Source organism: Pseudophryne corroboree, chromosome 1 (assembly GCF_028390025.1).
Source record: "Pseudophryne corroboree isolate aPseCor3 chromosome 1, aPseCor3.hap2, whole genome shotgun sequence".
NCBI classification, from domain to species: domain Eukaryota; kingdom Metazoa; phylum Chordata; class Amphibia; order Anura; family Myobatrachidae; genus Pseudophryne; species Pseudophryne corroboree.
In genome coordinates this window covers 1,058,345,486-1,058,367,973 of record NC_086444.1, presented here as the reverse complement: position 1 = coordinate 1,058,367,973, position 22,488 = coordinate 1,058,345,486, and the positions used below count along the sequence as shown (strand labels likewise).

General features: G+C 46.9%; 1 protein-coding gene across 1 annotated transcript in view; it reads right to left on the bottom strand.

Moving 5' to 3' along the window:
* The window catches only part of PDCL2 (phosducin like 2), a 149,693-nt gene that overhangs the window by 91,542 nt on the left and 35,663 nt on the right, over positions 1 to 22,488 (bottom strand). The window contains exon 2 of the mRNA XM_063950572.1: positions 4,059 to 4,179. Coding sequence (XP_063806642.1) covers positions 4,059 to 4,179 — 121 coding nt within the window. The remainder of the gene's footprint in view (positions 1 to 4,058; positions 4,180 to 22,488) is intronic.

Genomic DNA, 22,488 nt, shown 5'->3' with positions numbered 1-22,488 from the left:
TACTAATTACTGTTATACAAACACTGGTGATAGGTGGCACGCATCTCTTTCCAAGGTTGCGAATAGCGAGTTGTAGCATACAGCGTATGCGCAGAAGCCAATCTATGCATTTTTGCCTATGTCCGGCCAATTTAGGCAACTTTTTGCCGGATCTCTCATTTAGTGAAATGGCCATTTTAGGGTGAGAATTGGGCCCGATAATGCAATTGCGCTGAACTGTTCTGTCTTGTCATGAGGGTATCATGGGGATGTCTCTGCATACTGAAAAGGGAAGCTTGTTTCAAACGGATCTCTTGAACCTAGCTTGGGCCTGGTGCAAGAGCTGATACTAATGATGGTGACCGCAGCTGTAAATGGAAAAACAGTGGGCTGAGAGGCTGCCCGCTTAAACAGATCCTGGCATTAGCCCTATGGAAACTGGAATTAGCAATGTGTCTGTTCACGGTGATCAGTACCAAATAACAATCTGTGGGAGGGAGCAGCCAGGTCGCTGAACAGGGGGCGGGGCTTTGGAAAAGGGGGCAGTCTGGGGGCAATCGCATCATCACGGCCACATCCCCGCTATGCAATGCCCATGTTACCAGCATTGCAAAGTGGAGGACGGGGCTACGATGGCGCGATTCACCGTGAACTGTGTCATCAAACTGCCCACTTTCACGGGCCCTCTGACTGGCTAAAGGTTACTCTGGGCCTGTAATTGACCCTTAATTGATTTTAATTAGTATTAGTATATAGTATTGATTAGTTATTCCCACACCTTGTATATACTTTGTATATATTTAATTTACTGTATTTATGATTGAGTGTCTATTATCTTTAACTGTTTCAGGTGTTTGTTCTGTATTTTTATTTCTTGTATATTACAATTAAGGAGATGATGTCATAATTGGGTGCACCTTTTCTGTATAACAGACACCACTGGTGGTGATGTATTGTTTGTATAGCTTGATAAAGGGACCTGAGCAGAACCAAAAAGTTGCTGTTACCTGCACCAAATAAACTCAAATAGTTTATGCATGTATTTCATACATCTGTTCTGGCACCTGAATGAATATCTGAACTTCTGAAGTGCCCACTTCTTCCTTTTATTTGGGGTATATGCAATTAGCGGCGAATCGCGGCAATTTTTCGGCCGTTTTTTAATTCGACACAATTCGACCGTCTAATTTCGGCAAGTGGGTGCCGAAATTGACCATATTCAATAAAAAACGGATTCGACAGTCCCGCTGACGAAAAACGGCCGATTTGACGGATTTTGTTCCGATTTTTAAAAAACGGGAAAAAACCCGAAAAAAAATTGTGTGGGGTCCCCCCTCCAAAGCATAACCAGCCTCGGGCTCTTCGAGCTGGTCCTGGTTCTAAAAATCCGGGGGAAAAATGGACAGGGGATCCCCCGTATTTTTTGCACCAGCACCGGGCTCTGCGCCTGGTGCTGGTGCAAAAAATATGGGGGACAAAAAGAGTAGGGGTCCCCCGTATTTTTTACACCAGCATCGGGCTCCACTAGCTGGACAGATAATGCCACAGCCGGGGGTCACTTTTATACAGTGCCCTGCGGCCGTGGCATTAAATATCCAACTAGTCACCCCTGGCCGGGGTACCCTGGGGGAGTGGGGACCCCTTCAATCAAGGGGTCCCCCCCAGCCACCCAAGGGCCACGGGTGAAGCCCGAGGCTGTCCCCCCATCCAAGGGCTGCGGATGAGGGGCTGATAGCCTTGAGAAAATGACAAGAATATTGTTTTTTCCTGTAGTACTACAAGTCCCAGCAAGCCTCCCCTGCAAGCTGGTACTTGGAGAACCACAAGTACCAGCATGCGGGAGAAAAACGGGCCCGCTGGTACCTGTAGTACTACTGGAAAAAAAATACCCAAATAAAAACAGGAGACACACACCTTGAGAGTAAAACTTTATTTCACACCTGCCGACACACACATACTTACCTATGTTGACCCGCCGACTGCCACGTCTCCTGATCCGACGATCCGGGGTACCTGTGAATAAAATTATACTCACCTCAATCCAGTGTCCAGATATAAATCCTCGTACTTGGCAAAAAAAATAAACGAACACCAGGACCAGCGGACTGAAAGGGGTCCCATGTTTACACATGGGACCCCTTTCCCTGAATGCCGGGACCCCACGTGACTCCTGTCACAGAGGTCCCTTCAGCCAATCAGGAAGCGCTACTTCGTTGCACTCACCTGATTGGCTGTATGCGTGTCTAAGCTCAGACAGCGCATGCACATCTCCCTCCATTACTTTCAATGGTGGGAACTTTGCCGTCAGCGGTGGGGTTACCCGCGGTCAGCCGCTGACCGCGGGTGACCTCACCGCTAACCGCAAAGTTCCCACCATTGAGTATAATGGAGAGGCTCTGCGATGCGCTGTCTGACAGCTCAGACGTGCAGCCAATCAGCAGAGTGCCAGGATGTTGTGCTCGCTGATTGGCTGAAGAGACCTTTCTGTGACAGCAGTCACGGGGGGGGGGGGGGGGGGGGGTCTCTGCATTCGGGGTAAGGGGTCCCATGTGTAAACATGGGACCCCTTTCAGTCCGGCTTGGTCGGGTGTTCGTTTATTCTTTTTGCCAAGTACGAGGATTTATATCTGGACACTGGATTGAGGTGAGTATAATTTTATTCACAGGTACCCCGGATCGTCGGATCAGGAGACGTGGCAGTCGGCGGGTCAACATAGGTAAGTATGTGTGTGTCGGCAGGTGTGAAATAAAGTTTTACTCTCAAGGTGTGTGTCTCCTGTTTTTATTTGGGTATTTTTTTTCCAGTAGTACTACAGGTACCAGCGGGCCCGTTTTTCTCCCGCATGCTGGTACTTGTGGTTCTCCAAGTACCAGCTTGCGGGGAGGCTTGCTGGGACTTGTAGTACTACAGGAAAAAACAATATTTTTGTCATTTTCTCAAGGCTATCAGCCCCCCATCCGCAGCCCTTGGATGGGGGGGACAGCCTCGGGCTTCACCCCTGGCCCTTGGGTGGCTGGGGGGGACCCCTTGATTGAAGGGGTCCCCACTCCCCCAGGGTACCCCGGCCAGGGGTGACTAGTTGGATATTTAATGCCACGGCCGCAGGGCGCTGTATAAAAGTGACCCCCGGCTGTGGCATTATCTGTCCAGCTAGTGGAGCCCGATGCTGGTGTAAAAAATACGGGGGACCCCTACTCTTTTTGTCCCCCATATTTTTTGCACCAGGCGCAGAGCCCGGAGCTGGTTTTAAAAATACGTGGGATCCTCTGTCATTTTCCCCCACGGATTTTTAGAACCAGGACCCGAGGCTGGTTATGCTTTGGAGGGGGGACCCCACCCCATTTTTTTCCGGGATTTTACCATTCCATCTAAAAAAAAATTATATATATATTTTTAAAAATATATAAATAATACTTGTGCCTCCCAAAAAGACAAACCAAGTACCTAATCCCTTCTAATATAAATAGATATGCTATTACCAAGAAAAAAAACACCAAAAAAAACATGTTTTACATTTTTTTTATTAGATTCACCCACCAAAGTGTGGCGGATTGAATATGACGAATTTACTGTCTAAAAGCACTGTTGTCGAATTTCCAAACTTCAATTGAATATACTTTTGTCGAATTGCCGCATTTTTGTACCATTGCAGAAATGTCGAATATGACAAATGTCGAATTTCAAAAAGTCGAATTTTGAAAGTCCGTTTTTTTGACGGAAAGTACTGAATTGCATTGTCAAAATTTTATTTTTTTTTGGCGAAAAAGTCCAGTTTTTCGACAATTTCGGGAATTCGACCGCAATTGCATATACCATGTGTGTAGATAGAAAGACAGATAGATAGATAGATAGATAGATAGAACTATAGGAATGTGTATAATAGTTCAAGCCACCGCTGGACTCCAGAGGGTAAATCTACTGTATGGAAGCAGTGTGTGGAGTGGACCCCCGGACCTAGGGGCCTGTGTGCCCCGCACACACTGCACCCATTGGAGAAACGCCTACGACCCATTCCTTTCCTGAACAAACAGGGAGGAGCCACAGCTGTTTCTATACCATGTTATGTAGCATCACTCACCAGCTGCTACCTTCTGCATTTCTAAAACCATTTCTTCAGTTTCATCTTTCTCTTCTTTCTTCGGAGGAATAATCCCAAAGTCTCTTAAAACATCATTCCAATTGGTGTCTTCATTTGGATCCTGTTTCAATAAGTATAAAATATGGTACCTTACATAACAAAAACTATTACATTTCCTGAAAGTTTACCTGTCATACACTGTAAAATAAATCTAACATTACGTAGAGCCTAAATGTAAATTCTAAGTATTAAAACAAGTTATTTATTGAAACCATCTTAAACTTCACCCTTTACTGTATTTGTGTGTCGGAACTGACATTTTATTCAAATCAGCTATTGGTCTAGGCAGAAGTGATACACATATCGTCAGATCATTTATCGTCCTGCACAGTGGCGGAACAAGCAAGCGGTGGGCCCAGGTGCAACAAAATGCTTTGGGCCCCCCCCCCCCCCCCATCCCATCCAAGTCCACCCCATGGGCAGTGCGCGCCGTAGGCGCGCGCAAAAATACATAGTGGCGTGGCTTCGTGGGGAAGGGGTGTGTCCACAAAATAATACCAATTCATAAAACGGTGCACAGTAGTCTCCATTCTTCAAATTACGCCGCACAGTAGCACCACTACACCAGGTAGAGACCCTTTTACTCCTTACAGCGAACAGATTCCCCTTTTTACACATAACGGCAGACAGTGTGCACTTTTTACACATAACGGCAGACAGCGTGCCCTCGTTACACATAGCGGCAGACAGCATACACTTTTTACACAATGGCAGACAGCGTGCCCTCGTTACACATAGCGGCAGACAGCGTGCCCTCGTTACACATAGCGGCAGACAGCGTGCACTTTTTACACATTACGGCAGACAGCGTCCCCATTTTACACATTACGGCAGACAGCGTCCCCATTTTACACATTACGGCAGACACCATACACTTTTACACATAACGGCAGATAGCGTGCCCTTTTTACACATTACGGCAGGCAGATTCTACCTTTTTACACATAGTGGCAGGCAGATTCCCCATTTTTATACATAGCGGCAGGCAGATTCCCCATTTTTATACATAGCGGCAGGCAGATTCCCCATTTTTACACATTGCGGCAGGCAGATTCCCCATTTTTACACATTGCGGCAGGCAGATTCCCCATTTTTACATTGCGGCAGGCAGATTCCCCATTTTTACACATTGCGGCAGGCAGATTCCCCATTTTTACATTGCGGCAGGCAGATTCCCCATTTTTTACATTGCGGCAGGCAGATTCCCCATTTTTATACATAGCGGCAGGCAGTCCCCCCTTTTTACACATTGCGGCAGGCAGTCCCAACAAATAAAAAAAGAAAGAAAGAAAGAAAGAAAGAAAGAAAGAAAGAAAGAAAGAAAGAAAGAAAGAAAGAAAGAGAAAGAAAGAAGAATTATACTTACCCTCTCTGTTGGCTCAGGCTCCTCGGTGCAGCTTCCCGGGCAGTAGAGAAGAAGGAGGAGGGAGGTGAAGGAGGGAGCCGCAGCAGCGCTGTGTTACTGGTGGAGGCGCTGCTGCTGCTGCCCCTCTGCTTCCCTATAGGCTGTTCTCAGAGACAGCCTATAGTGAAGCAGAGGAGCAGCAGCAGCAGCGCCTCCACCAGTAACAAAGCGCTGCTGCGGCTCTCTCCTTCACTGAGAGACTGTGACCTGTTTGTATATGAGGGAGGGAGGGACGGACCCTCCTCCCTCCTTCGTGTGCGGGTGGCCAGAATCGTTCCTTATGACGGGCGGGTCACGGGAGCGCTGGTGTGCGGCTGCGGCATGACATACAATGAGTCATTGTGACTCATTCATGTAATGCCGGCCGGCGGCTGTGGGCCCTTGAGTGCGGCGGGGCCCCAGTGCAATGCACTGCCTGCCCCGCCAGTAGTTCCGCCCCTGGTCCTGCAACTGTTTGAGGGTGGAATATAGTTATAATATCGGCACCACAATGTCAATATTTATGCTGTCGACTTTGTTAAAAATGTTGACAGGCAGGCAGCATGTTGACATCCTCAGAATACTAACATATTAACATATGGATTAGGCGATAGGGGGGAAGTTAGGCACTAGGGGAAAAGGTAGGGGTAGGAAGTAGGGATAAGAGGATTTTACTCACAAGAACGCCACTTGTCAGATATCTCCACCGGAATTGCTTCTCATGTGAGTTCTGCAGCCGTCAGGACCAGCTAAGTGATCGCTAGACCATCAGTGACTGTTTGTTGACATTTCAGCAGTGTCCGCATAATGAATTAACATGGTAAATGTTGACATTTTGACCATAATGAATGTCGACATGAAGAATGGCTACTAATAATAAGAATTTACTTACCGATAATTCTATTTCTCGGAGTCCGTAGTGGATGCTGGGGTTCCTGAAAGGACCATGGGGAATAGCGGCTCCGCAGGAGACAGGGCACAAAAAGTAAAGCTTTAGGATCAGGTGGCGTGCACTGTCTCCTCCCCCTATGACCCTCCTCCAAGCCTCAGTTAGGATACTGTGCCCGGACGAGCGTACACAATAAGGAAGGATTTTGAATCCCGGGTAAGACTCATACCAGCCACACCAATCACACTGTACAACCTGTGATCTGAACCCAGTTAACAGTATGATAACAGCGGAGCCTCTGAAAAGATGGCTCACAACAATAATAACCCGATTTTTGTAACTATGTACAAGTATTGCAGATAATCCGCACTTGGGATGGGCGCCCAGCATCCACTACGGACTCCGAGAAATAGAATTATCGGTAAGTAAATTCTTATTTTCTCTATTGTCCTAGTGGATGCTGGGGTTCCTGAAAGGACCATGGGGATTATACCAAAGCTCCCAAACGGGCGGGAGAGTGCGGATGACTCTGCAGCACCGAATGAGAGAACTCCAGGTCCTCCTTAGCCAGGGTATCAAATTTGTAGGATTTTACAAACGTGTTTGCCCCTGACTAAGTAGCCGCTCGGCAAAGTTGTAAAGCCGAGACCCCTCGGGCAGCCGCCCAAGATGAGCCCACCTTCCTTGTGGAATGGGCATTTACATATTTTGGCTGTGGCAGGCCTGCCACAGAATGTGCAAGCTGAATTGTATTACACATCCAACTAGCAATAGTCTGCTTAGAAGCAAGAGCACCCAGTTTGTTGGGTGCATACAGGATAACAGCAAGTCAGTATTCCTGACTCCAGCCGTCCTGGAACCTATATTTTCAGGGCCCTGATCACATCTAGCAACTTGGAGTCCTCCAAGGTCCTAGTAGGCGCAAGGCACCACAATAAGCTGGTTCAGGTGAAACACTGACACCACCTTAGGGAGAGAACTGGGGACGAGTCCGCAGCTCTGCCCTGTCCGAATGGACAAACAGATATGGGCTTTTTTGAGAAAAAAAAAAAACCACCAATTTGACACTCGCCTGGCCCAGGCCAGGGCCAAGAGCATGGTCACTTTTCATGTGAGATGCTTCAAATCCACAGATTTGACTGGTTTTAAACCAATGTGATTTGAGGAATCCCAGAACTACGTTGAGATCCCACAGTGCCACTGGAGGCACAAAAGGGGGTTGTATATGCAATACTCCCTTGACAAACTTCTGGACTTCAGGAACTGAAGCCAATTCTTTCTGGAAGAAAATCGACAGGGCCGAAATTTGAACCTTAATGGACCCCAATTTGAGGCCCATAGACACTCCTGTTTGCAGGAAATGCAGGAATCGACCGAGTTGAAATTTCTTCGTGGGGCCTTCCTGGCCTCACACCACGCAACACATTTTCGCCACATGTGATGATAATGTTGTGCGGTCACCTCCTTCCTGGCTTTGACCAGGGTAGGAATGACCTCTTCCGGAATGCCTTTTTCCCTTAGGATCCGGCGTTCCACCGCCATGCCGTCAAACGCAGCTGCGGTAAGTCTTGGAACAGACATGGTACTTGCTGAAGCAAGTCCCTTCTTAGCGGCAGAGGCCATAAGTCCTCTGTGAGCATCTCTTGAAGTTCCGGGTACCAAGTCCTTCTTGGCCAATCCGGAGCCATGAGTATAGTTCTTACTCCTCTACGTCTTATAATTCTCAGTACCTTAGGTATGAGAAGCAGAGGAGGGAACACATACACCGACTGGTACACCCACGGTGTTACCAGAACGTCCACAGCTATTGCCTGAGGGTCTCTTGACCTGGCGCAATACCTGTCCCGTTTTTTGTTCAGACGGGACGCCATCATGTCCACCTTTGGTATTTCCCAACGGTTCACAATTATGTGGAAAAACTTCCCGATGAAGTTTCCACTCTCCCGGGTGGAGGTCGTGCCTGCTGAGGAAGTCTGCTTCCCAGTTTCCATTCCCGGAATGAAACACTGCTGACAGTGCTATCACATGATTTTCCGCCCAGCGAAAAGTCCTTGCAGTTTTTGCCATTGCCCTCCTGCTTCTTGTGCCGCCCTGTCTGTTTACGTGGGCGACTGCCGTGATGTTTTTCCCACTGGATCAATACCGGCTGACCTTGAAGCAGAGGTCTTGCTAAGCTTAGAGCATTATAAAATTACCCTTAGCTCCAGTATATTTATGTGGAGAAAAGTCTCCAGACTTGATCACACTCCCTGGAAATTTTTTCCTTGTGTGACTGCTCCCCAGCCTCTCGGGCTGGCCTCCGTGGTCACCAGCATCCAATCCTGAATGCCGAATCTGCGGCCCTCTAGAAGATGAGCACTCTGTAACCACCACAGGAGAGACACCCTTGTCCTTGGATATAGGGTTATCCGCTGATGCATCTGAAGATGCGATCCGGACCATTTGTCCAGCAGATCCCACTGAAAAGTTCTTGCGTGAAATCTGCCGAATGGAATTGCTTCGTAGGAAGCCACCATTTTTACCAGGACCCTTGTGCAATGATGCACTGACACTTTTCCTGGTTTTAGGAGGTTCCTGACTAGCTCGGATAACTCCCTGGCTTTCTCTTCCGGGAGAAACACCTTTTTCTGGACTGTGTCCAGAATCATCCCTAGGCACAGCAGACGTGTCGTCGGGATCAGCTGCGATTTTGGAATATTTAGAATCCACCCGTGCTGTTGTAGCAGTATCCGAGATAGTGCTACTCCGACCTCCAACTGTTCCCTGGACTTTGCCCTTATCAGGAGAACGTCCAAGTAAGGGATAATTAAGACGCCTTTTCTTCGAAGAAGAATCATCATTTCGGCCATTACCTTGGTAAAGACCCGGGGTGCCGTGGACAATCCAAACGGCAGCGTCTGAAACTGATAGTGACAGTTCTGTACCACGAACCTGAAGTACCCTTAGTGAGAAAGGCAAATTTGGGACATGGAGGTAAGCATCCCTGATGTCCAGGGACACTATATAGTCCCCTTCTTCCTGGTTCGTTATCACTGCTCTGAGTGACTCCATCTTGATTTGAACCTTTGTAAGTGTTCAAATTTTTTAGATTTAGAATAGGTCTCACCTAGCCTTCTGGCTTCAGTACCACAATATAGTGTGGAATAATACCCCTTTCCTTGTTGTAGGAGGGGTAATTTGATTATCACCTGCTGGGAATACAGCTTGTGAATTGTTTCCCATACTGCCTCCTTGTCGGAGGGAGACCTTGGTAAAGCAGACTTCAGGAGCCTGCGAGGGGGAAACGTCTCGACATTCCAATCTGTACCCCTGGGATACTACTTGTAGGATCCAGGGGTCCTGTACGGTCCCAGCGTCATGCTGAGAGCTTGGCAGAAGCGGTGGAAGGCTTCTGTTCCTGGGAATGGGCTGTCTGCTGCAGTCTTCTTCCCTTTCCTCTATCCCTGGGCAGATATGACTCTTATAGGGACGAAAGGACTGAGGCTGAAAAGACGGTGTCTTTTTCTGCAGAGATGTGACTTAGGGTAAAAACGGTGGATTTTCCAGCAGTTGCCGTGGCCACCAGGTCCGATGGACCGACCCCAAATAACTCCTCTTCCTTTATACGGCAATACACCTTTGTGCCGTTTGGAATCTGCATCACCTGACCACTGTCGTGTCCATAAACATCTTCTGGCAGATATGGACATCGCACTTACTCTTGATGCCAGAGTGCAAATATCCCTCTGTGCATCTCGTATATATAGAAATGCATCCTTTAAATGCTCTATAGTCAATAAAATACTGTCCCTGTCAAGGGTATCAATATTTTTAGTCAGGGAATCCGACCAAGCCACCCCAGCTCTGCACATCCAGGCTGAGGCGATCGCTGGTCGCAGTATAACACCAGTATGTGTGTATATACTTTTTATGATATTTTCCAGCCTCCTGTCAGCTGGCTCCTTGAGGACGGCCCTATCTATAGACGGTACCGCCACTTGTTTTGATAAGCGTGTGAGCGCCTTATCCACCCTAAGGGGTGTTTCCCACCGCGCCCTAACTTCTGGCGGGAAAGGGTATACCGCCAATAATTTTCTATCGGGGGGAACCCACGCATCATCACACACTTCATTTAATTTATCTGATTCAGGAAAAACTACAGGTAGTTTTTTCACATCCCACATAATACCCTCTTTTGTGGTACTTGTAGTATCAGAAATATGTAACACCTCCTTCATTGCCCTTAACAAGTAACGTGTGGCCCTAAAGGGAAATACGTTTGTTTCTTCACCGTCGACACTGAAATCAGTGTCCGTGTCTGTGTCTGTCGACCGACTGAGGTAAAAGGACGTTTTAACGCCCCTGACGGTGTTTGAGACGCCTGGACAGGTACTAATTTGTTTGCCAGCCGTCTCATGTCGCCAACCGACCTTGCAGCGTGTTGACATTATCACGTAATTCCATAAATAAGCCATCCATTCCGGTGTCGACTCCCTAGAGAGTGACATCACCATTACAGGCAATTTGCTCCGCCTCCTCACCAACATCGTCCTCATACATGTCGACACACACGTACCGACATATAGCACACACACACAGGGAATGCTCTGATAGAGGACAGGACCCCACTAGCCCCTTGGGGAGACAGAGGGAGAGTTTGCCAGCACACACCAAAGCGCTATATTTTACAGGGATAGCCTTATAATAAGTGCTCCCTTATAGCTGCTTTTATAAAATCACAATTTCGCCAAATTTTGCCCCCCCTCTCTTGATTTAACCCTGTTTCTGTAGTGCAGTGCAGGGGAGAGCCTGGGAGCCTTCCTGACCAGCGGAACTGTGTGAGGAAATGGCGCTGTGTGCTGAGGAGATAGGCCCCGCCCCCTTTTCGGCGGGCTCGTCTCCCGCTTAAAAATGGATTCTGGCAGGGGTTAAATATCTCCATATAGCCCCGGAGGCTATATGTGAGGTATTTTTTTCCATAAAAAAGGATTTTCATTGCTGCCCAGGGCGCCCCCCCCCAGCGCCCTGCACCCTCAGTGACTGCCGTGTGAAGTGTGCTGAGAGCAATGGCGCACAGCTGCAGTGCTGTGCGCTACCTTAAGAAGACTGAGGAGTCTTCTGCCGCCGATTCTGGACCTTCTTCTCTTTTCAGCATCTGCAAGGGGGCCGGCGGCGAGGCTCCGGTGACCATCCAGGCTGTACCTGTGATCGTCCCTCTGGAGCTAATGTCCAGTAGCCAAAGAAGCCAATCCATCCTGCACGCAGGTGAGTTCACTTCTTCTCCCCTAAGTCCCTCGATGCAGTGATCCTGTTGCCAGCAGGACTCACTGTAAAATAAAAAACCTAAGCTAAACTTTTCTAAGCAGCTCTTTAGGAGAGCCACCTAGATTGCACCCTTCTCGGCCGGGCACAAAAACCTAACTGAGGCTTGGAGGAGGGTCATAGGGGGAGGAGCCAGTGCACGCCACCTGATCCTAAAGCTTTACTTTTTGTGCCCTGTCTCCTGCGGAGCCGCTATTCCCCATGGTCCTTTCAGGAACCCCAGCATCCACTAGGACGATAGAGAAAAAACCATACCGTAAAGTGAATATGCGGCAAAAAATTTAAAAACTACCGCTTTCGGAATTTGGCTGTATTTCTGGAGCTTGGACCAGGTGGATAATGCCAGTTTAGCATTACCCACTAGAAGCCTATGGGCTTCACGCTGTAGTCCCTTTGAGGAGGGTCCAATTGGATCCTTTCTAGCATTCCCCGCGGCCGCGGCCACCCCGTCACTCTGCGTATGCACAGATAGACTCCAGGCTACTAAACCCGGAACTCCTTCTATTACAAAGGACATCTCTTATGGGGAGAGCTGTTTTTGTGCATTTCTAGGTACAGACCAGTGTTATTAATGCTGGTATGTACCCGATAAGAGGTGGGATGTTCTGAATCACGGGTGCATTGTTTAGTACATCCTGACCACTATGAGGTAGCAGCAAATGTGACATAAGTCCTCTTGGACACCACCTCTGAGGCAAGAGGTGGTAAGAATGGTGAGACAGAACAGGGTCAGGTTTTCCCATACTACTTGGCATACTATTAAAAAAGAGTATGATGTAGTCTTGCTCCCTGGAGTGAGAGGAAAATAATAGCCCTACTATAGGCCCAAAGCTAGGCGGGATAGTGTGAAGCTCGGGTTTGGAAATATGCTTCCACTGGAAACATATTTCTCCTGGCTATTTGGGATGTTGACCTGTTCAGGATTACGCCATCTGTGTTCTCACAGGTGTTGAGATTCAGGCTTCGGTATTCCGACTGCTGGGATCCCAACAGCCAGTATCTTGAACGTATACCATTCATACATATATCTATATATAGAGGTGGGTGCGGGGTACCAATTTTTATTTTGCATCCGGGCAACTAAGATGAACTTACGCCACTGCCCCAAAATTCCAATCTTATCCACGCATCGTCAGCTAAATCCTCCATCACCCCTACATGCAGGGCTACGGATGACATTGCTTGGCCCCCCGCCGTCGCTGCCGGCATTGGTAAGTGTGTATGTACTTGCTGATGCGGGCACCCCCAGCAGGTCCCGTCGCTGACAATGTCACTGCGTACACACATCACCTTGTACTTATCACTGCTTTATAACCACTTTATCACTTCTCCAGGCTTAATACATCTGCCCTACAGTGTGGGGGTCCCACTGCCATAACATTAACCAGCCCCAAACTGGTCATCCCTTGAAAGGCAAAGAAAAATATGATCTACCCATACGAGGAAGCCCTATTCCTGGGTGAAAGCCTGGGGCTATTCCCTGCACCCAATGTTTAAAGAATAGATAATATTGTTCTTTACAAGCAGACTTCAGCTTCCAGCAAGCCTGCTCCAGCATGCCGGCACTTGTGCCCAGACATGGACGGATTGGGATCAAACACCAGCCCGTGAAATTTATGGAAGAAGCCCTAATGGGGGTGGAGTCTGTTGAGAGGGATGGGTCTGTTAAGAGGGTGGGGTCACTCCTCAGAGGTCCTGATTCTGAGATAGACACAGTTGGGGTCTCTTTTGCATCACACTACACGTATAGCACAAAATAACTCGAATATCACCATATTACATGTATAGCACCGCACTACATGTACAGTACAGCACCACATTATACAAATAGTACAAATAGCACAACATTACACGTATAGCACCTCATTATACAAATAGCACCACATTACATACATAGCTACCACATTACACACGTAGTCACTGCATTACACACGTATTCACTGCATTACATACGTAGTCACTGCATTACATACGTAGTCACTGCATTACATACGTAGTCACCGCATTACATACGTAGCCACCGCATAAATAGGCCCATCATCATGGGCAGACATTGGGCAGCTATAGGGCTGAAGGACTTTGTAGTCCCAGGACTGGCTGTGAATGCTGCCTTATCAGCAGGCATCCAAAACCCACTGTGCATGTAGTTAAATAATTCCTTCTAGTCTTGATGTAGAGATGTGCCAAGCTATTTTGCTTTCTGTGGAAGAACCTGGAATGATGCCACACCTCTGTTATACCTCTCCACATTGAAAAATGCTAAATGGAGACAATATAAGCGCCGCCTCAGTCTGCCCAAGCACTTCCCCTGATTCATCCAAACTCCGCCCAACCAGAGTCACATTTTCAGGAGGTCACAGCCATTTTCTGATCAAGATAATCCTGACTAATTGGGACAATCGGGAGCTATGCTCTCTTACAAATTTATCATAAACATTTGCATATGTATTGTGAACATTAGAACATACAAATAGTGTCACTTCCATCACTATTAGTTGCAGGAACGACTAGTAACTTAGAATATAGACTTTTGCAACAAGATAAATTCCATTTTATATTTAATTCCAGATTTCTTCATGCCTTCCCAGCCTCATGCTTTATCTAGCTACAACCAAATAGTTCTGCGTATATATATATATATATATATATATATATATATGACCATATCTATACTATAGGCTCCAATCAGTCTGTTCTGTTTAACTCTATATACCGGACGGTACCTGCGGTAGGAAGACATCACGGGTTACAATGTTTACATGCTGCGTAGATTTGCTATGTGTTTCTGAATGAACCTGCCTTTATTCATCCCTGAAGCGTGAGTGTAAGCGATGCTACGTACATTATGTGGCTTAAAGGACAAACTGTCATGAAATGTGTAATGACATTTTTCTGATGTCTTTAGACCTAAGATGCGTTTTCCTTGAAGGTGTCCTGAAGCCAAACTGCGGCATTGAAGCAATCTATACACCACATTGTAAAGCCAGGAGGGACATACAGAAATAATCCCTTGAGAACATTCATGTTGTCACAACCACTGTTATGATTAAGACCTCACTGAGTCACACTGACTTTAATAAATAATAGTAGATACAGGACATGTCAGTCACAGGCTATATGTCAGTGTTCAGTGTGACTGTCTGTGCTTCAAGTGCTCGATGTTTTCAAATTATTTTCGCATTTAGGTTGCAATCCTCATATAAAGAGAATATAAAATAAATCTTCTTCCTAAGGCACAGGGGGTTAGCTCTTTTATAAGTGTCTGGATAAGCACATTTTATAACTTGCTTTAATTGAATTCAGTTTGAGAATTATTTGATATATGTTGACTCTTGTCTTACTGTTTTATTACTGAAAATGAAATGTGATCCTTTATTTTTGGTCTGATTTGCTGAACATCGCAATTGAAAAGTTACAAAAGTAATGACTCAAGTCTTTTCATGAGTTAGATGGATGTAGTGAAAAAGTGTTTAATGCAAATCTCTGGTGACAATGTTCTCTTGTGTTTTAAGTTAATAGTAATTACTAATATATATCGCTACACTATAGACTATTTTCCTGGCAGATCTTACATTTTGCCTGGAGATGTAAATTAAGCAGACACAGGGTCGAACTGGCCCACAGGGATACATGGGGAACCCCCGGTGGGCCCTACTGTGGGGGATGGGATGGGGGGGACAACACACACATCCTCCTCTAGGGTAGAGGTTCCAGACTGTGCACTTGAATTATACATTATGCATATGTCCCATTATAATGCACAGGACTATGGTGTATTTTCTATCATGCATAGCTGTTATTAATCTACTATATTATCATGCATGCACTAGCAATATTGACTGTATATATATCAAGGGCCCCAGCCCATGCAGTCTCTAATGGTTAGGTAAACCAATGTGGTGGCTGGCCACACCCCTATGCATGGGCCCTTATCACTGCATTCCCCCGGTAGGCCCTTCATGCCCCAGTCCGACACTGAGCAGACAGCTGCAGTTACTTTGGCTATATCTGTATCTATCTATACTAATATTATAAGAGTTTTGTCTGTCTGCTTCAAGTTTGCGCAAAAACTACTGAACCGATTTTCATGAAAATTGCCTCATTTTGCAGTGGTAACTCCAATAAATAACCTGCAGATTGTTTCATCTTGATCCGTTAAGTTACAGCTGAGCAATAACAAAAACAAAATTTATTGGCATCAACAATGCAAGACTTATGGGTACATTTACTAAGCAGTGATAAGAGCGAAGAAGTGAGCCAGTGGAGAAATTTCCCCATCAACCAATCAGCTGCTCTGTATCATTTTATACAGGTTGAGTATCCCATATCCGGAATGCTCGGGACCAGAAGCCTTCCGGATATGGGATTTTTCCAGATAACAGATTACCTGTTATCTGGATGGGTTCCGGGGGTCCAGTGAGTCGGCAGGGGGGACCACTGTGGGTCCAGCACGACGGTGAGGGGTCCTGGGGCTCTGGCGCATCAGTGGGGGAGTCCGAGGAGTCAGCGGCGGGTACTGGGAGTCAGCGGCGATAAGGGAATGGCCGCAAAGCCGTTCCCCCACCTGTCTGTGATTGGCCGCAGACTCCAGTGACGTCATGACGCCGGCTGCGTCATGACGTCACTACAGGACTGAAATATTCCAGTTTTCGGAATATTTCGGTCAACGGGTGTCCGGATAACGGATACCCGACCTGTAGTATGCAAATTATAGATGTTACTTCAGTGCTGATTGGTTACCATAGGCAACTTCTCCACTGGCTCACTTCTCCGCTCTTATCAATGCTTAGTAAATGTACCCCATAGCGACTCACGGTTATGTGAACATGTGATCCTTGCACCGAAGAACAAACAAGTTTCCGCTAGCATTAACAATTATATATTGGAGAGGTTTCCAGGGGAGATGGGACTTTGCGATTCTATAAACACTATTCATGAATGTAGAAGATGCAATGGACTATCCTCCTGAATTCCTAAATAATCTATTAACGTCAGGATAACCCACACGTTTTATAACCTTCAAAGTTGGTGTGTCATTAATACAGATGAGAAACTTGAATTGTACAATGGGACGTTATAGATGCCAGTATATTGACAGGAGAAACTGTATTTATTGCTCAAATTCCCAATAACTTTTCCTTCCAGGGCCTATTTATTAACATTATTTGTACTGGAAAAAAAAGTGAAAAATTGTGTTTCCACACCCTTTTCACATTATTTTAGTATCACTCAAATGTATTAAAGGGCATTTGGAGCAGTTGTCATGAAAAACTGCTCCAAACCCTTTAATTGTCATTTTTTTTACTTATAATGGGAAATGCGATATGGACGAATTTTCTAAAAAAAAAACAAATGTGAAAAAAACACTGCAGTGTGCCCAGTGATAATAACGCAAGCTACAGCTGGCGTAATAACAGGGCAGCACTGCGATAAGCAGCCTTTTGCACAGCTTTCTCTGCCCCCAGGCAGAGAAAGCTGTGCGCAATCAGGCTCCGGTGATCAGCTGCGTGTGTCCGATGGACACACAAGCTGATCACCTTTAAAAAAAAAAGAAGGAATAAAATATAAACATACTAACCAGTGCCAGGAGCCGGGGATCGGTGGTCCTGTGTGCGCTGCCGGGCACCGAGTCCTCCATCTGCTGCTCTGTGAACCCTTTGCAGTAAAGTGACGCTGCAAAGCGGCAGCTCACTTTACAGCACCGGGGGTCACAGCACAGAAGCAGAATCCGGCGCCCTGCTGCCTCCTGGAAGCAGCGGACACCGGCTCCTGGGACTGGTAAGTATAAATCCCCTGGGGGAGGAGGGGCTTTATGCAGCACATGGATAGTCTCGGTGGGGATGGGGGATCCCAGCGGTGGCGCATGCGCAACAGGACATTGGGTTATTTTTTATGAAAAACACTCAGGTGATGCTGCTGAGAGGCATTGCATGGACAGAGCTTCTCGCAATCTCTGTCCCTGCATGCGATAATTGATAGATCGATGCAATGTACTCAATTATCGCTTTCGAGTTTGGCTGTCATCCACATCATCAGATGCGGATGGTGATAAATCGGCGTACAACAAGATTACTGAAGTTCTTAAGATGCGCACAGCAGCAAGACCGGTAGTCTAAAAAAGGGGCTTCTCCTACCTCTAGTACAATGGACACACAGAGAATAGAGATTACCACTTTACCAGCGCTGTAAATAGGGTAAAATTCATATGAACTTTCCAGTTCGTATACCACTCCTTTCCTTTCTGAGTATCAGGAGACCCCAGCTTCTTGTCTCAACAATTACCAAAAATTGAAGAGATATACAGTACCATAGTGTGATAATATTTCAATAACAGGTTTAATCAATAGCATCTCACACTTTAAAAACACACAAAGTACATCACACAAGTTAAAAAACAATAACAAAACAAAATCCACACGGTGATGGCACAGACATCCACAGTTGGACAATCCCCATCACGAAGGTGGAAAAAGTGGGCAATTACCGGTTGGCAGGTAGAACTGTCATGCGTCAGTTCTTAAGAGCATGTGAATCCAGTTTGTCTCCCAGGCGGCAGCAAGAAGATTCCTGGTCTCGGATCACCTCCACACGCTATGTCCACGTGCAATACCAATCATCCGAGAGAGGGTCTGTCTGGGGGGCACCCACACGTTACGACCCTTCCCGAGTCTTTCTCAAGGCCCACCTCACCCATACCTTACCAGAGTATTCAGTTTTCCCATTTCCTGCAGTTTTTTAAACAAAAGGGTGTACTGCGACTAATGAATCACCCTGTATTGAACTTTGCGAACCCGCATTAAATATGAAATACATGTGGACGAAGTCGTGGATAGAAGCTAGTTTTAATATAATGAGGTTAATATACTGTATGACCCCCAGTTTTGGAAATACATATTGGGGCTGACACCAAATTGCACACAAGTACGTTTTTTACAAATAGATCTTGCTATTTGTGCACTGCTAGACCACAGAGAAAAAGTAATTTATTTCACAGGAAATTGATAATTGTAATTTTCAGTTTTGTAAACCCCTATTTTATGTTATTTTGTATTGATTAGAAAATTATAGGGCTACCACAGTCTACACAAGTGAACTTTTATTAAATGAACTAAAATATTCTGTATATCCAAGCATTGACATATTGTTAAAATAAGATTTTACTTACCGGTAAATCTATTTCTCGTAGTCCGTAGAGGATGCTGGGGACTCCGTAAGGACCATGGGGATAGACGGGCTCCGCAGGAGACATGGGCACATTAAGAAAGAATTTAGTTCCTGGTGTGCACTGGCTCCTCCCTCTATGCCCCTCCTCCAGACCTCAGTTAGAGAAACTGTGCCCAGAGGAGATGGACAGTACAAGGAAAGGATTTTGTTAATCCAAGGGCAAGATTCATACCAGCCACACCAATCACACCGTATAACTTGTGATAATTACCCAGTTAACAGTATGAAAACAACATATCATCAGTGCAAGACCGATACAACTATAATGTAACCCTTATTGAAGCAATAACTATATACAAGTATTGCAGAAGAAGTCTGCACTTGGGACGGGCGCCCAGCATCCTCTACGGACTACGAGAAATAGATTTACCGGTAAGTAAAATCTTATTTTCTCTAACGTCCTAGAGGATGCTGGGGACTCCGTAAGGACCATGGGGATTATACCAAAGCTCCCAAATGGGCGGGAGAGTGCGGATGACTCTGCAGCACCGATTGAGCAAACACAAGGTCCTCCTCAGCCAGGGTATCAAACCTATAGAATTTTGCAAAAAGTGTTTAAACCCGACCAAGTAGCAGCTCGACACAGCTGTAGTGCCGAGACCCCCCGGGCAGCCGCCCAAGAAGAGCCCACCTTCCTAGTGGAATGGGCCTTGACCGATTTTGGTAACAGCAATCCAGCCGTAGAATGCGCTTGCTGAATCCTGTTACAAATCCAGCGAGCAATAGTTTGCTTTGAAGCAGGGGCCCCAATCTTGTTGATGCATACAGGACAAACAGCGCTTCAGTTTTCCTGACTCTAGCCGTTCTGGCCACGTAAATTTTCAAAGCCCTGACCACATCAAGTAACTCGGAATCCTCCAAGTCACGTGTAGCCACAGGCACCACAATAGGTTGGTTCATATGAAAAGATGATACCACTTTCGGCAGAAATTGCGAACGGGTCCGCAATTCTGCTCTATCCATATGGAAAACCAGATAGGGGCTTTTATGTGACAAAGTCGTTAATTCTGATACACGTCTAGCCGAAGCCAAGGCTAATAACATGACCACCTTCCACGTGAGATATTTTAACTCCGCCGTTTTAAGTGGTTGAAACCAGTGTGACTTTAGGAAACTTAACACCACGTTAAGATCCCAAGGTGCCACCGGAGGCACAAAAGGAGGCTGAATACGCAGCACTCCTTTTACAAACGTCTGAACTTCTGGTAGAGAAGCCAACTCTTTTTGAAAGAAAATGGATAGGGCCGAAATCTGAACCTTAATGGAGCCTAAGTTTTAGGCCCAAATTCACTCCAGTTTGTAGGAAGTGAAGGAAACGGCCCAGATGGAATTCTTCCGTAGGAGCATTCCTGGCCTCACACCAAGAAACATATTTCGCCATATACGGTGATAATGTTAAGATGTCACGTCCTTCCTAGCCTTTATCAGCGTAGGAATGACCTCATCCGGAATGCCTTTTTCCGCTAGGGTCCGGCGTTCAACCGCCATGCCGTCAAACGCAGCAGCGGTAAGTCTTGGAACAGACATGGGCCCTGTTGCAACAGGTCCTGCCTTAGAGGAAGAGGCCACGGATTTTCTGTAAGCATTTCCTGCAGATCCGGATACCAGATCCTTCGTGGCCAATCTGGAACAATGAGGATTGTTCTCACTCCTCCTTTTTCTTATTCTCAACCCTTTGGTATGAGAGGAAGAGGAGGAAATACATAGACTGGCTGGAACACCCACGGTGTCACTAGGGCGTCTACCGCTGCTGCCTGAGGGTCTCTTTACCAGGCGCAATAACTCTGCAGCTTTTTGTTGAGGCGGGACGCCATCCTGTCTATCTGTGGCAGTCCCCACCGATAGGAAGTCTTCCTCCCAGTTGTTCACTTCCGAAATGAACACTGTTGACAGTGCTCTTACATGATTCTCCGCCCAGCGAAGAATTCTGGTGGCTTTCGCCATCGCCACTCTGCTCCTTGTGCCGCCTTGGCGGTTTACATGAGCTACTGCGGTGACGTTGTCTGACGATCAGAACCGGTTGGTCGCGAAGAAAGGTCTCTGCTTGACGTAGGGCGTTGTATATGGCCCTTAGTTACAATATGTTGATGTGAAGACAAGTCTCTTGACTTGACCAAAGACCTTGGAAATTTCTTCCCTGTGTGACTGCTCCCCAGCCTCGGAGGCTCGCGACCGTGGTCACCAAGATCTAGTCCTGAATGCCGAATCTGCGGCCCTCTAGAAGGTGAGCACTCTGCAGCCACCACAGGAGAGATACCCTGGCCCTGGTGATCAACTGATGAATCTGAAGATGTGACCCGGACCACTTGTCCAGTAGGTCCCATTGGAAAGTCCTCGCATGGAACCTGCTGAAGGGAATGTTTTTCCCAGGACTCGAGTGCAGTGATGCACTGACACCTGTCTTGGTTTCAATAGGTCCCTGACTAGAGTCATGAGTTCCTGGGCCTTCTCTATCTGAAGGTAAACCCATTTCTGGTCTGTGTCCAGAATCATACCCAAGAAGGGCAGACGAGTTATAGGAACCAACTGTGACCTCGGGAAATTGAGAATCCAGCCATGTTGCTGTGACACCTTCAGCGAAAGTGACACGCTGTTCAACAACTGCTCTTTTGATCTCGCCCTTATTAGGAGATTGTCCAAGTATGGGACAACTGTGACTCCTTGCTTGCGTAGGAGCACCATTATTTCCGCCAATTACCCTGAAATTGGTCATGACAATCCTGTACCGCAATTGTCAGGTACGCCTGATGGGGTGGATAAATGGGAACATGAAGGTATGCAGCCTTTATGTTTAGATACACCATCAAATCCCCCCCTTCCAGGCTGGCGATGATCGCTCTGGGCGATTCCACTTTAAATTTGAACCTTTTCCCATATAGGTTCAGAGATTTTAATTTTAAAAATAGGTCTGACCGAACCGTACGGTTTCGGGACTACAGCCAAGGTTGAGTCAGTGGCGGATTTAGCGGGGGGCGATCAGGGCGAACGCCCCCCCTACATATACCGGCAGCGGGATGGAGGCCGGGTCCCGCTGCGGTATTGGGAACGGGTTGGAGAGCGGTGCAGCACGGCGGGGGACGAGGAGAGAGAGGAGCGTCCTGACGCGCGTACAGTGACCTCTGATCTGAGCACGCCCCCTCCTTCCTGTACGCGCGTCAGGGCGCTCTCTCTCTGTCTTCGTCCTCCGCCTCGCTGCACCGCTCGGAACCCGTTCCCAATATCGCGGCGGGACCCGGTCTCCATCAATGATTAGGTGTGTGTGTGTGTTGTGTGTGTGTGTCCGTGTCCCATTTCTCCCCCCTCCTCTCTTCTCCCAGCATTGTGTCCCTGCATTCTGTTGCCTCATTCAGTGTGCTATAATGTGCACTTCGGCTCATACAATGTGCTATAAAGTGAATTTTGGCTCATACAGTGTGCTATATTGTGCACTTCGGCTCATACAGTGTGCTATAACATTGGCTCATACAGTGTGCTATAACGTTGGCTCATACAGTGTGCTATAAAGTGAATTTTGGCTCATACAGTGTGCTATAAAGTGAATTTTGGCTCATACAGTGTGCTATAACGTTGGC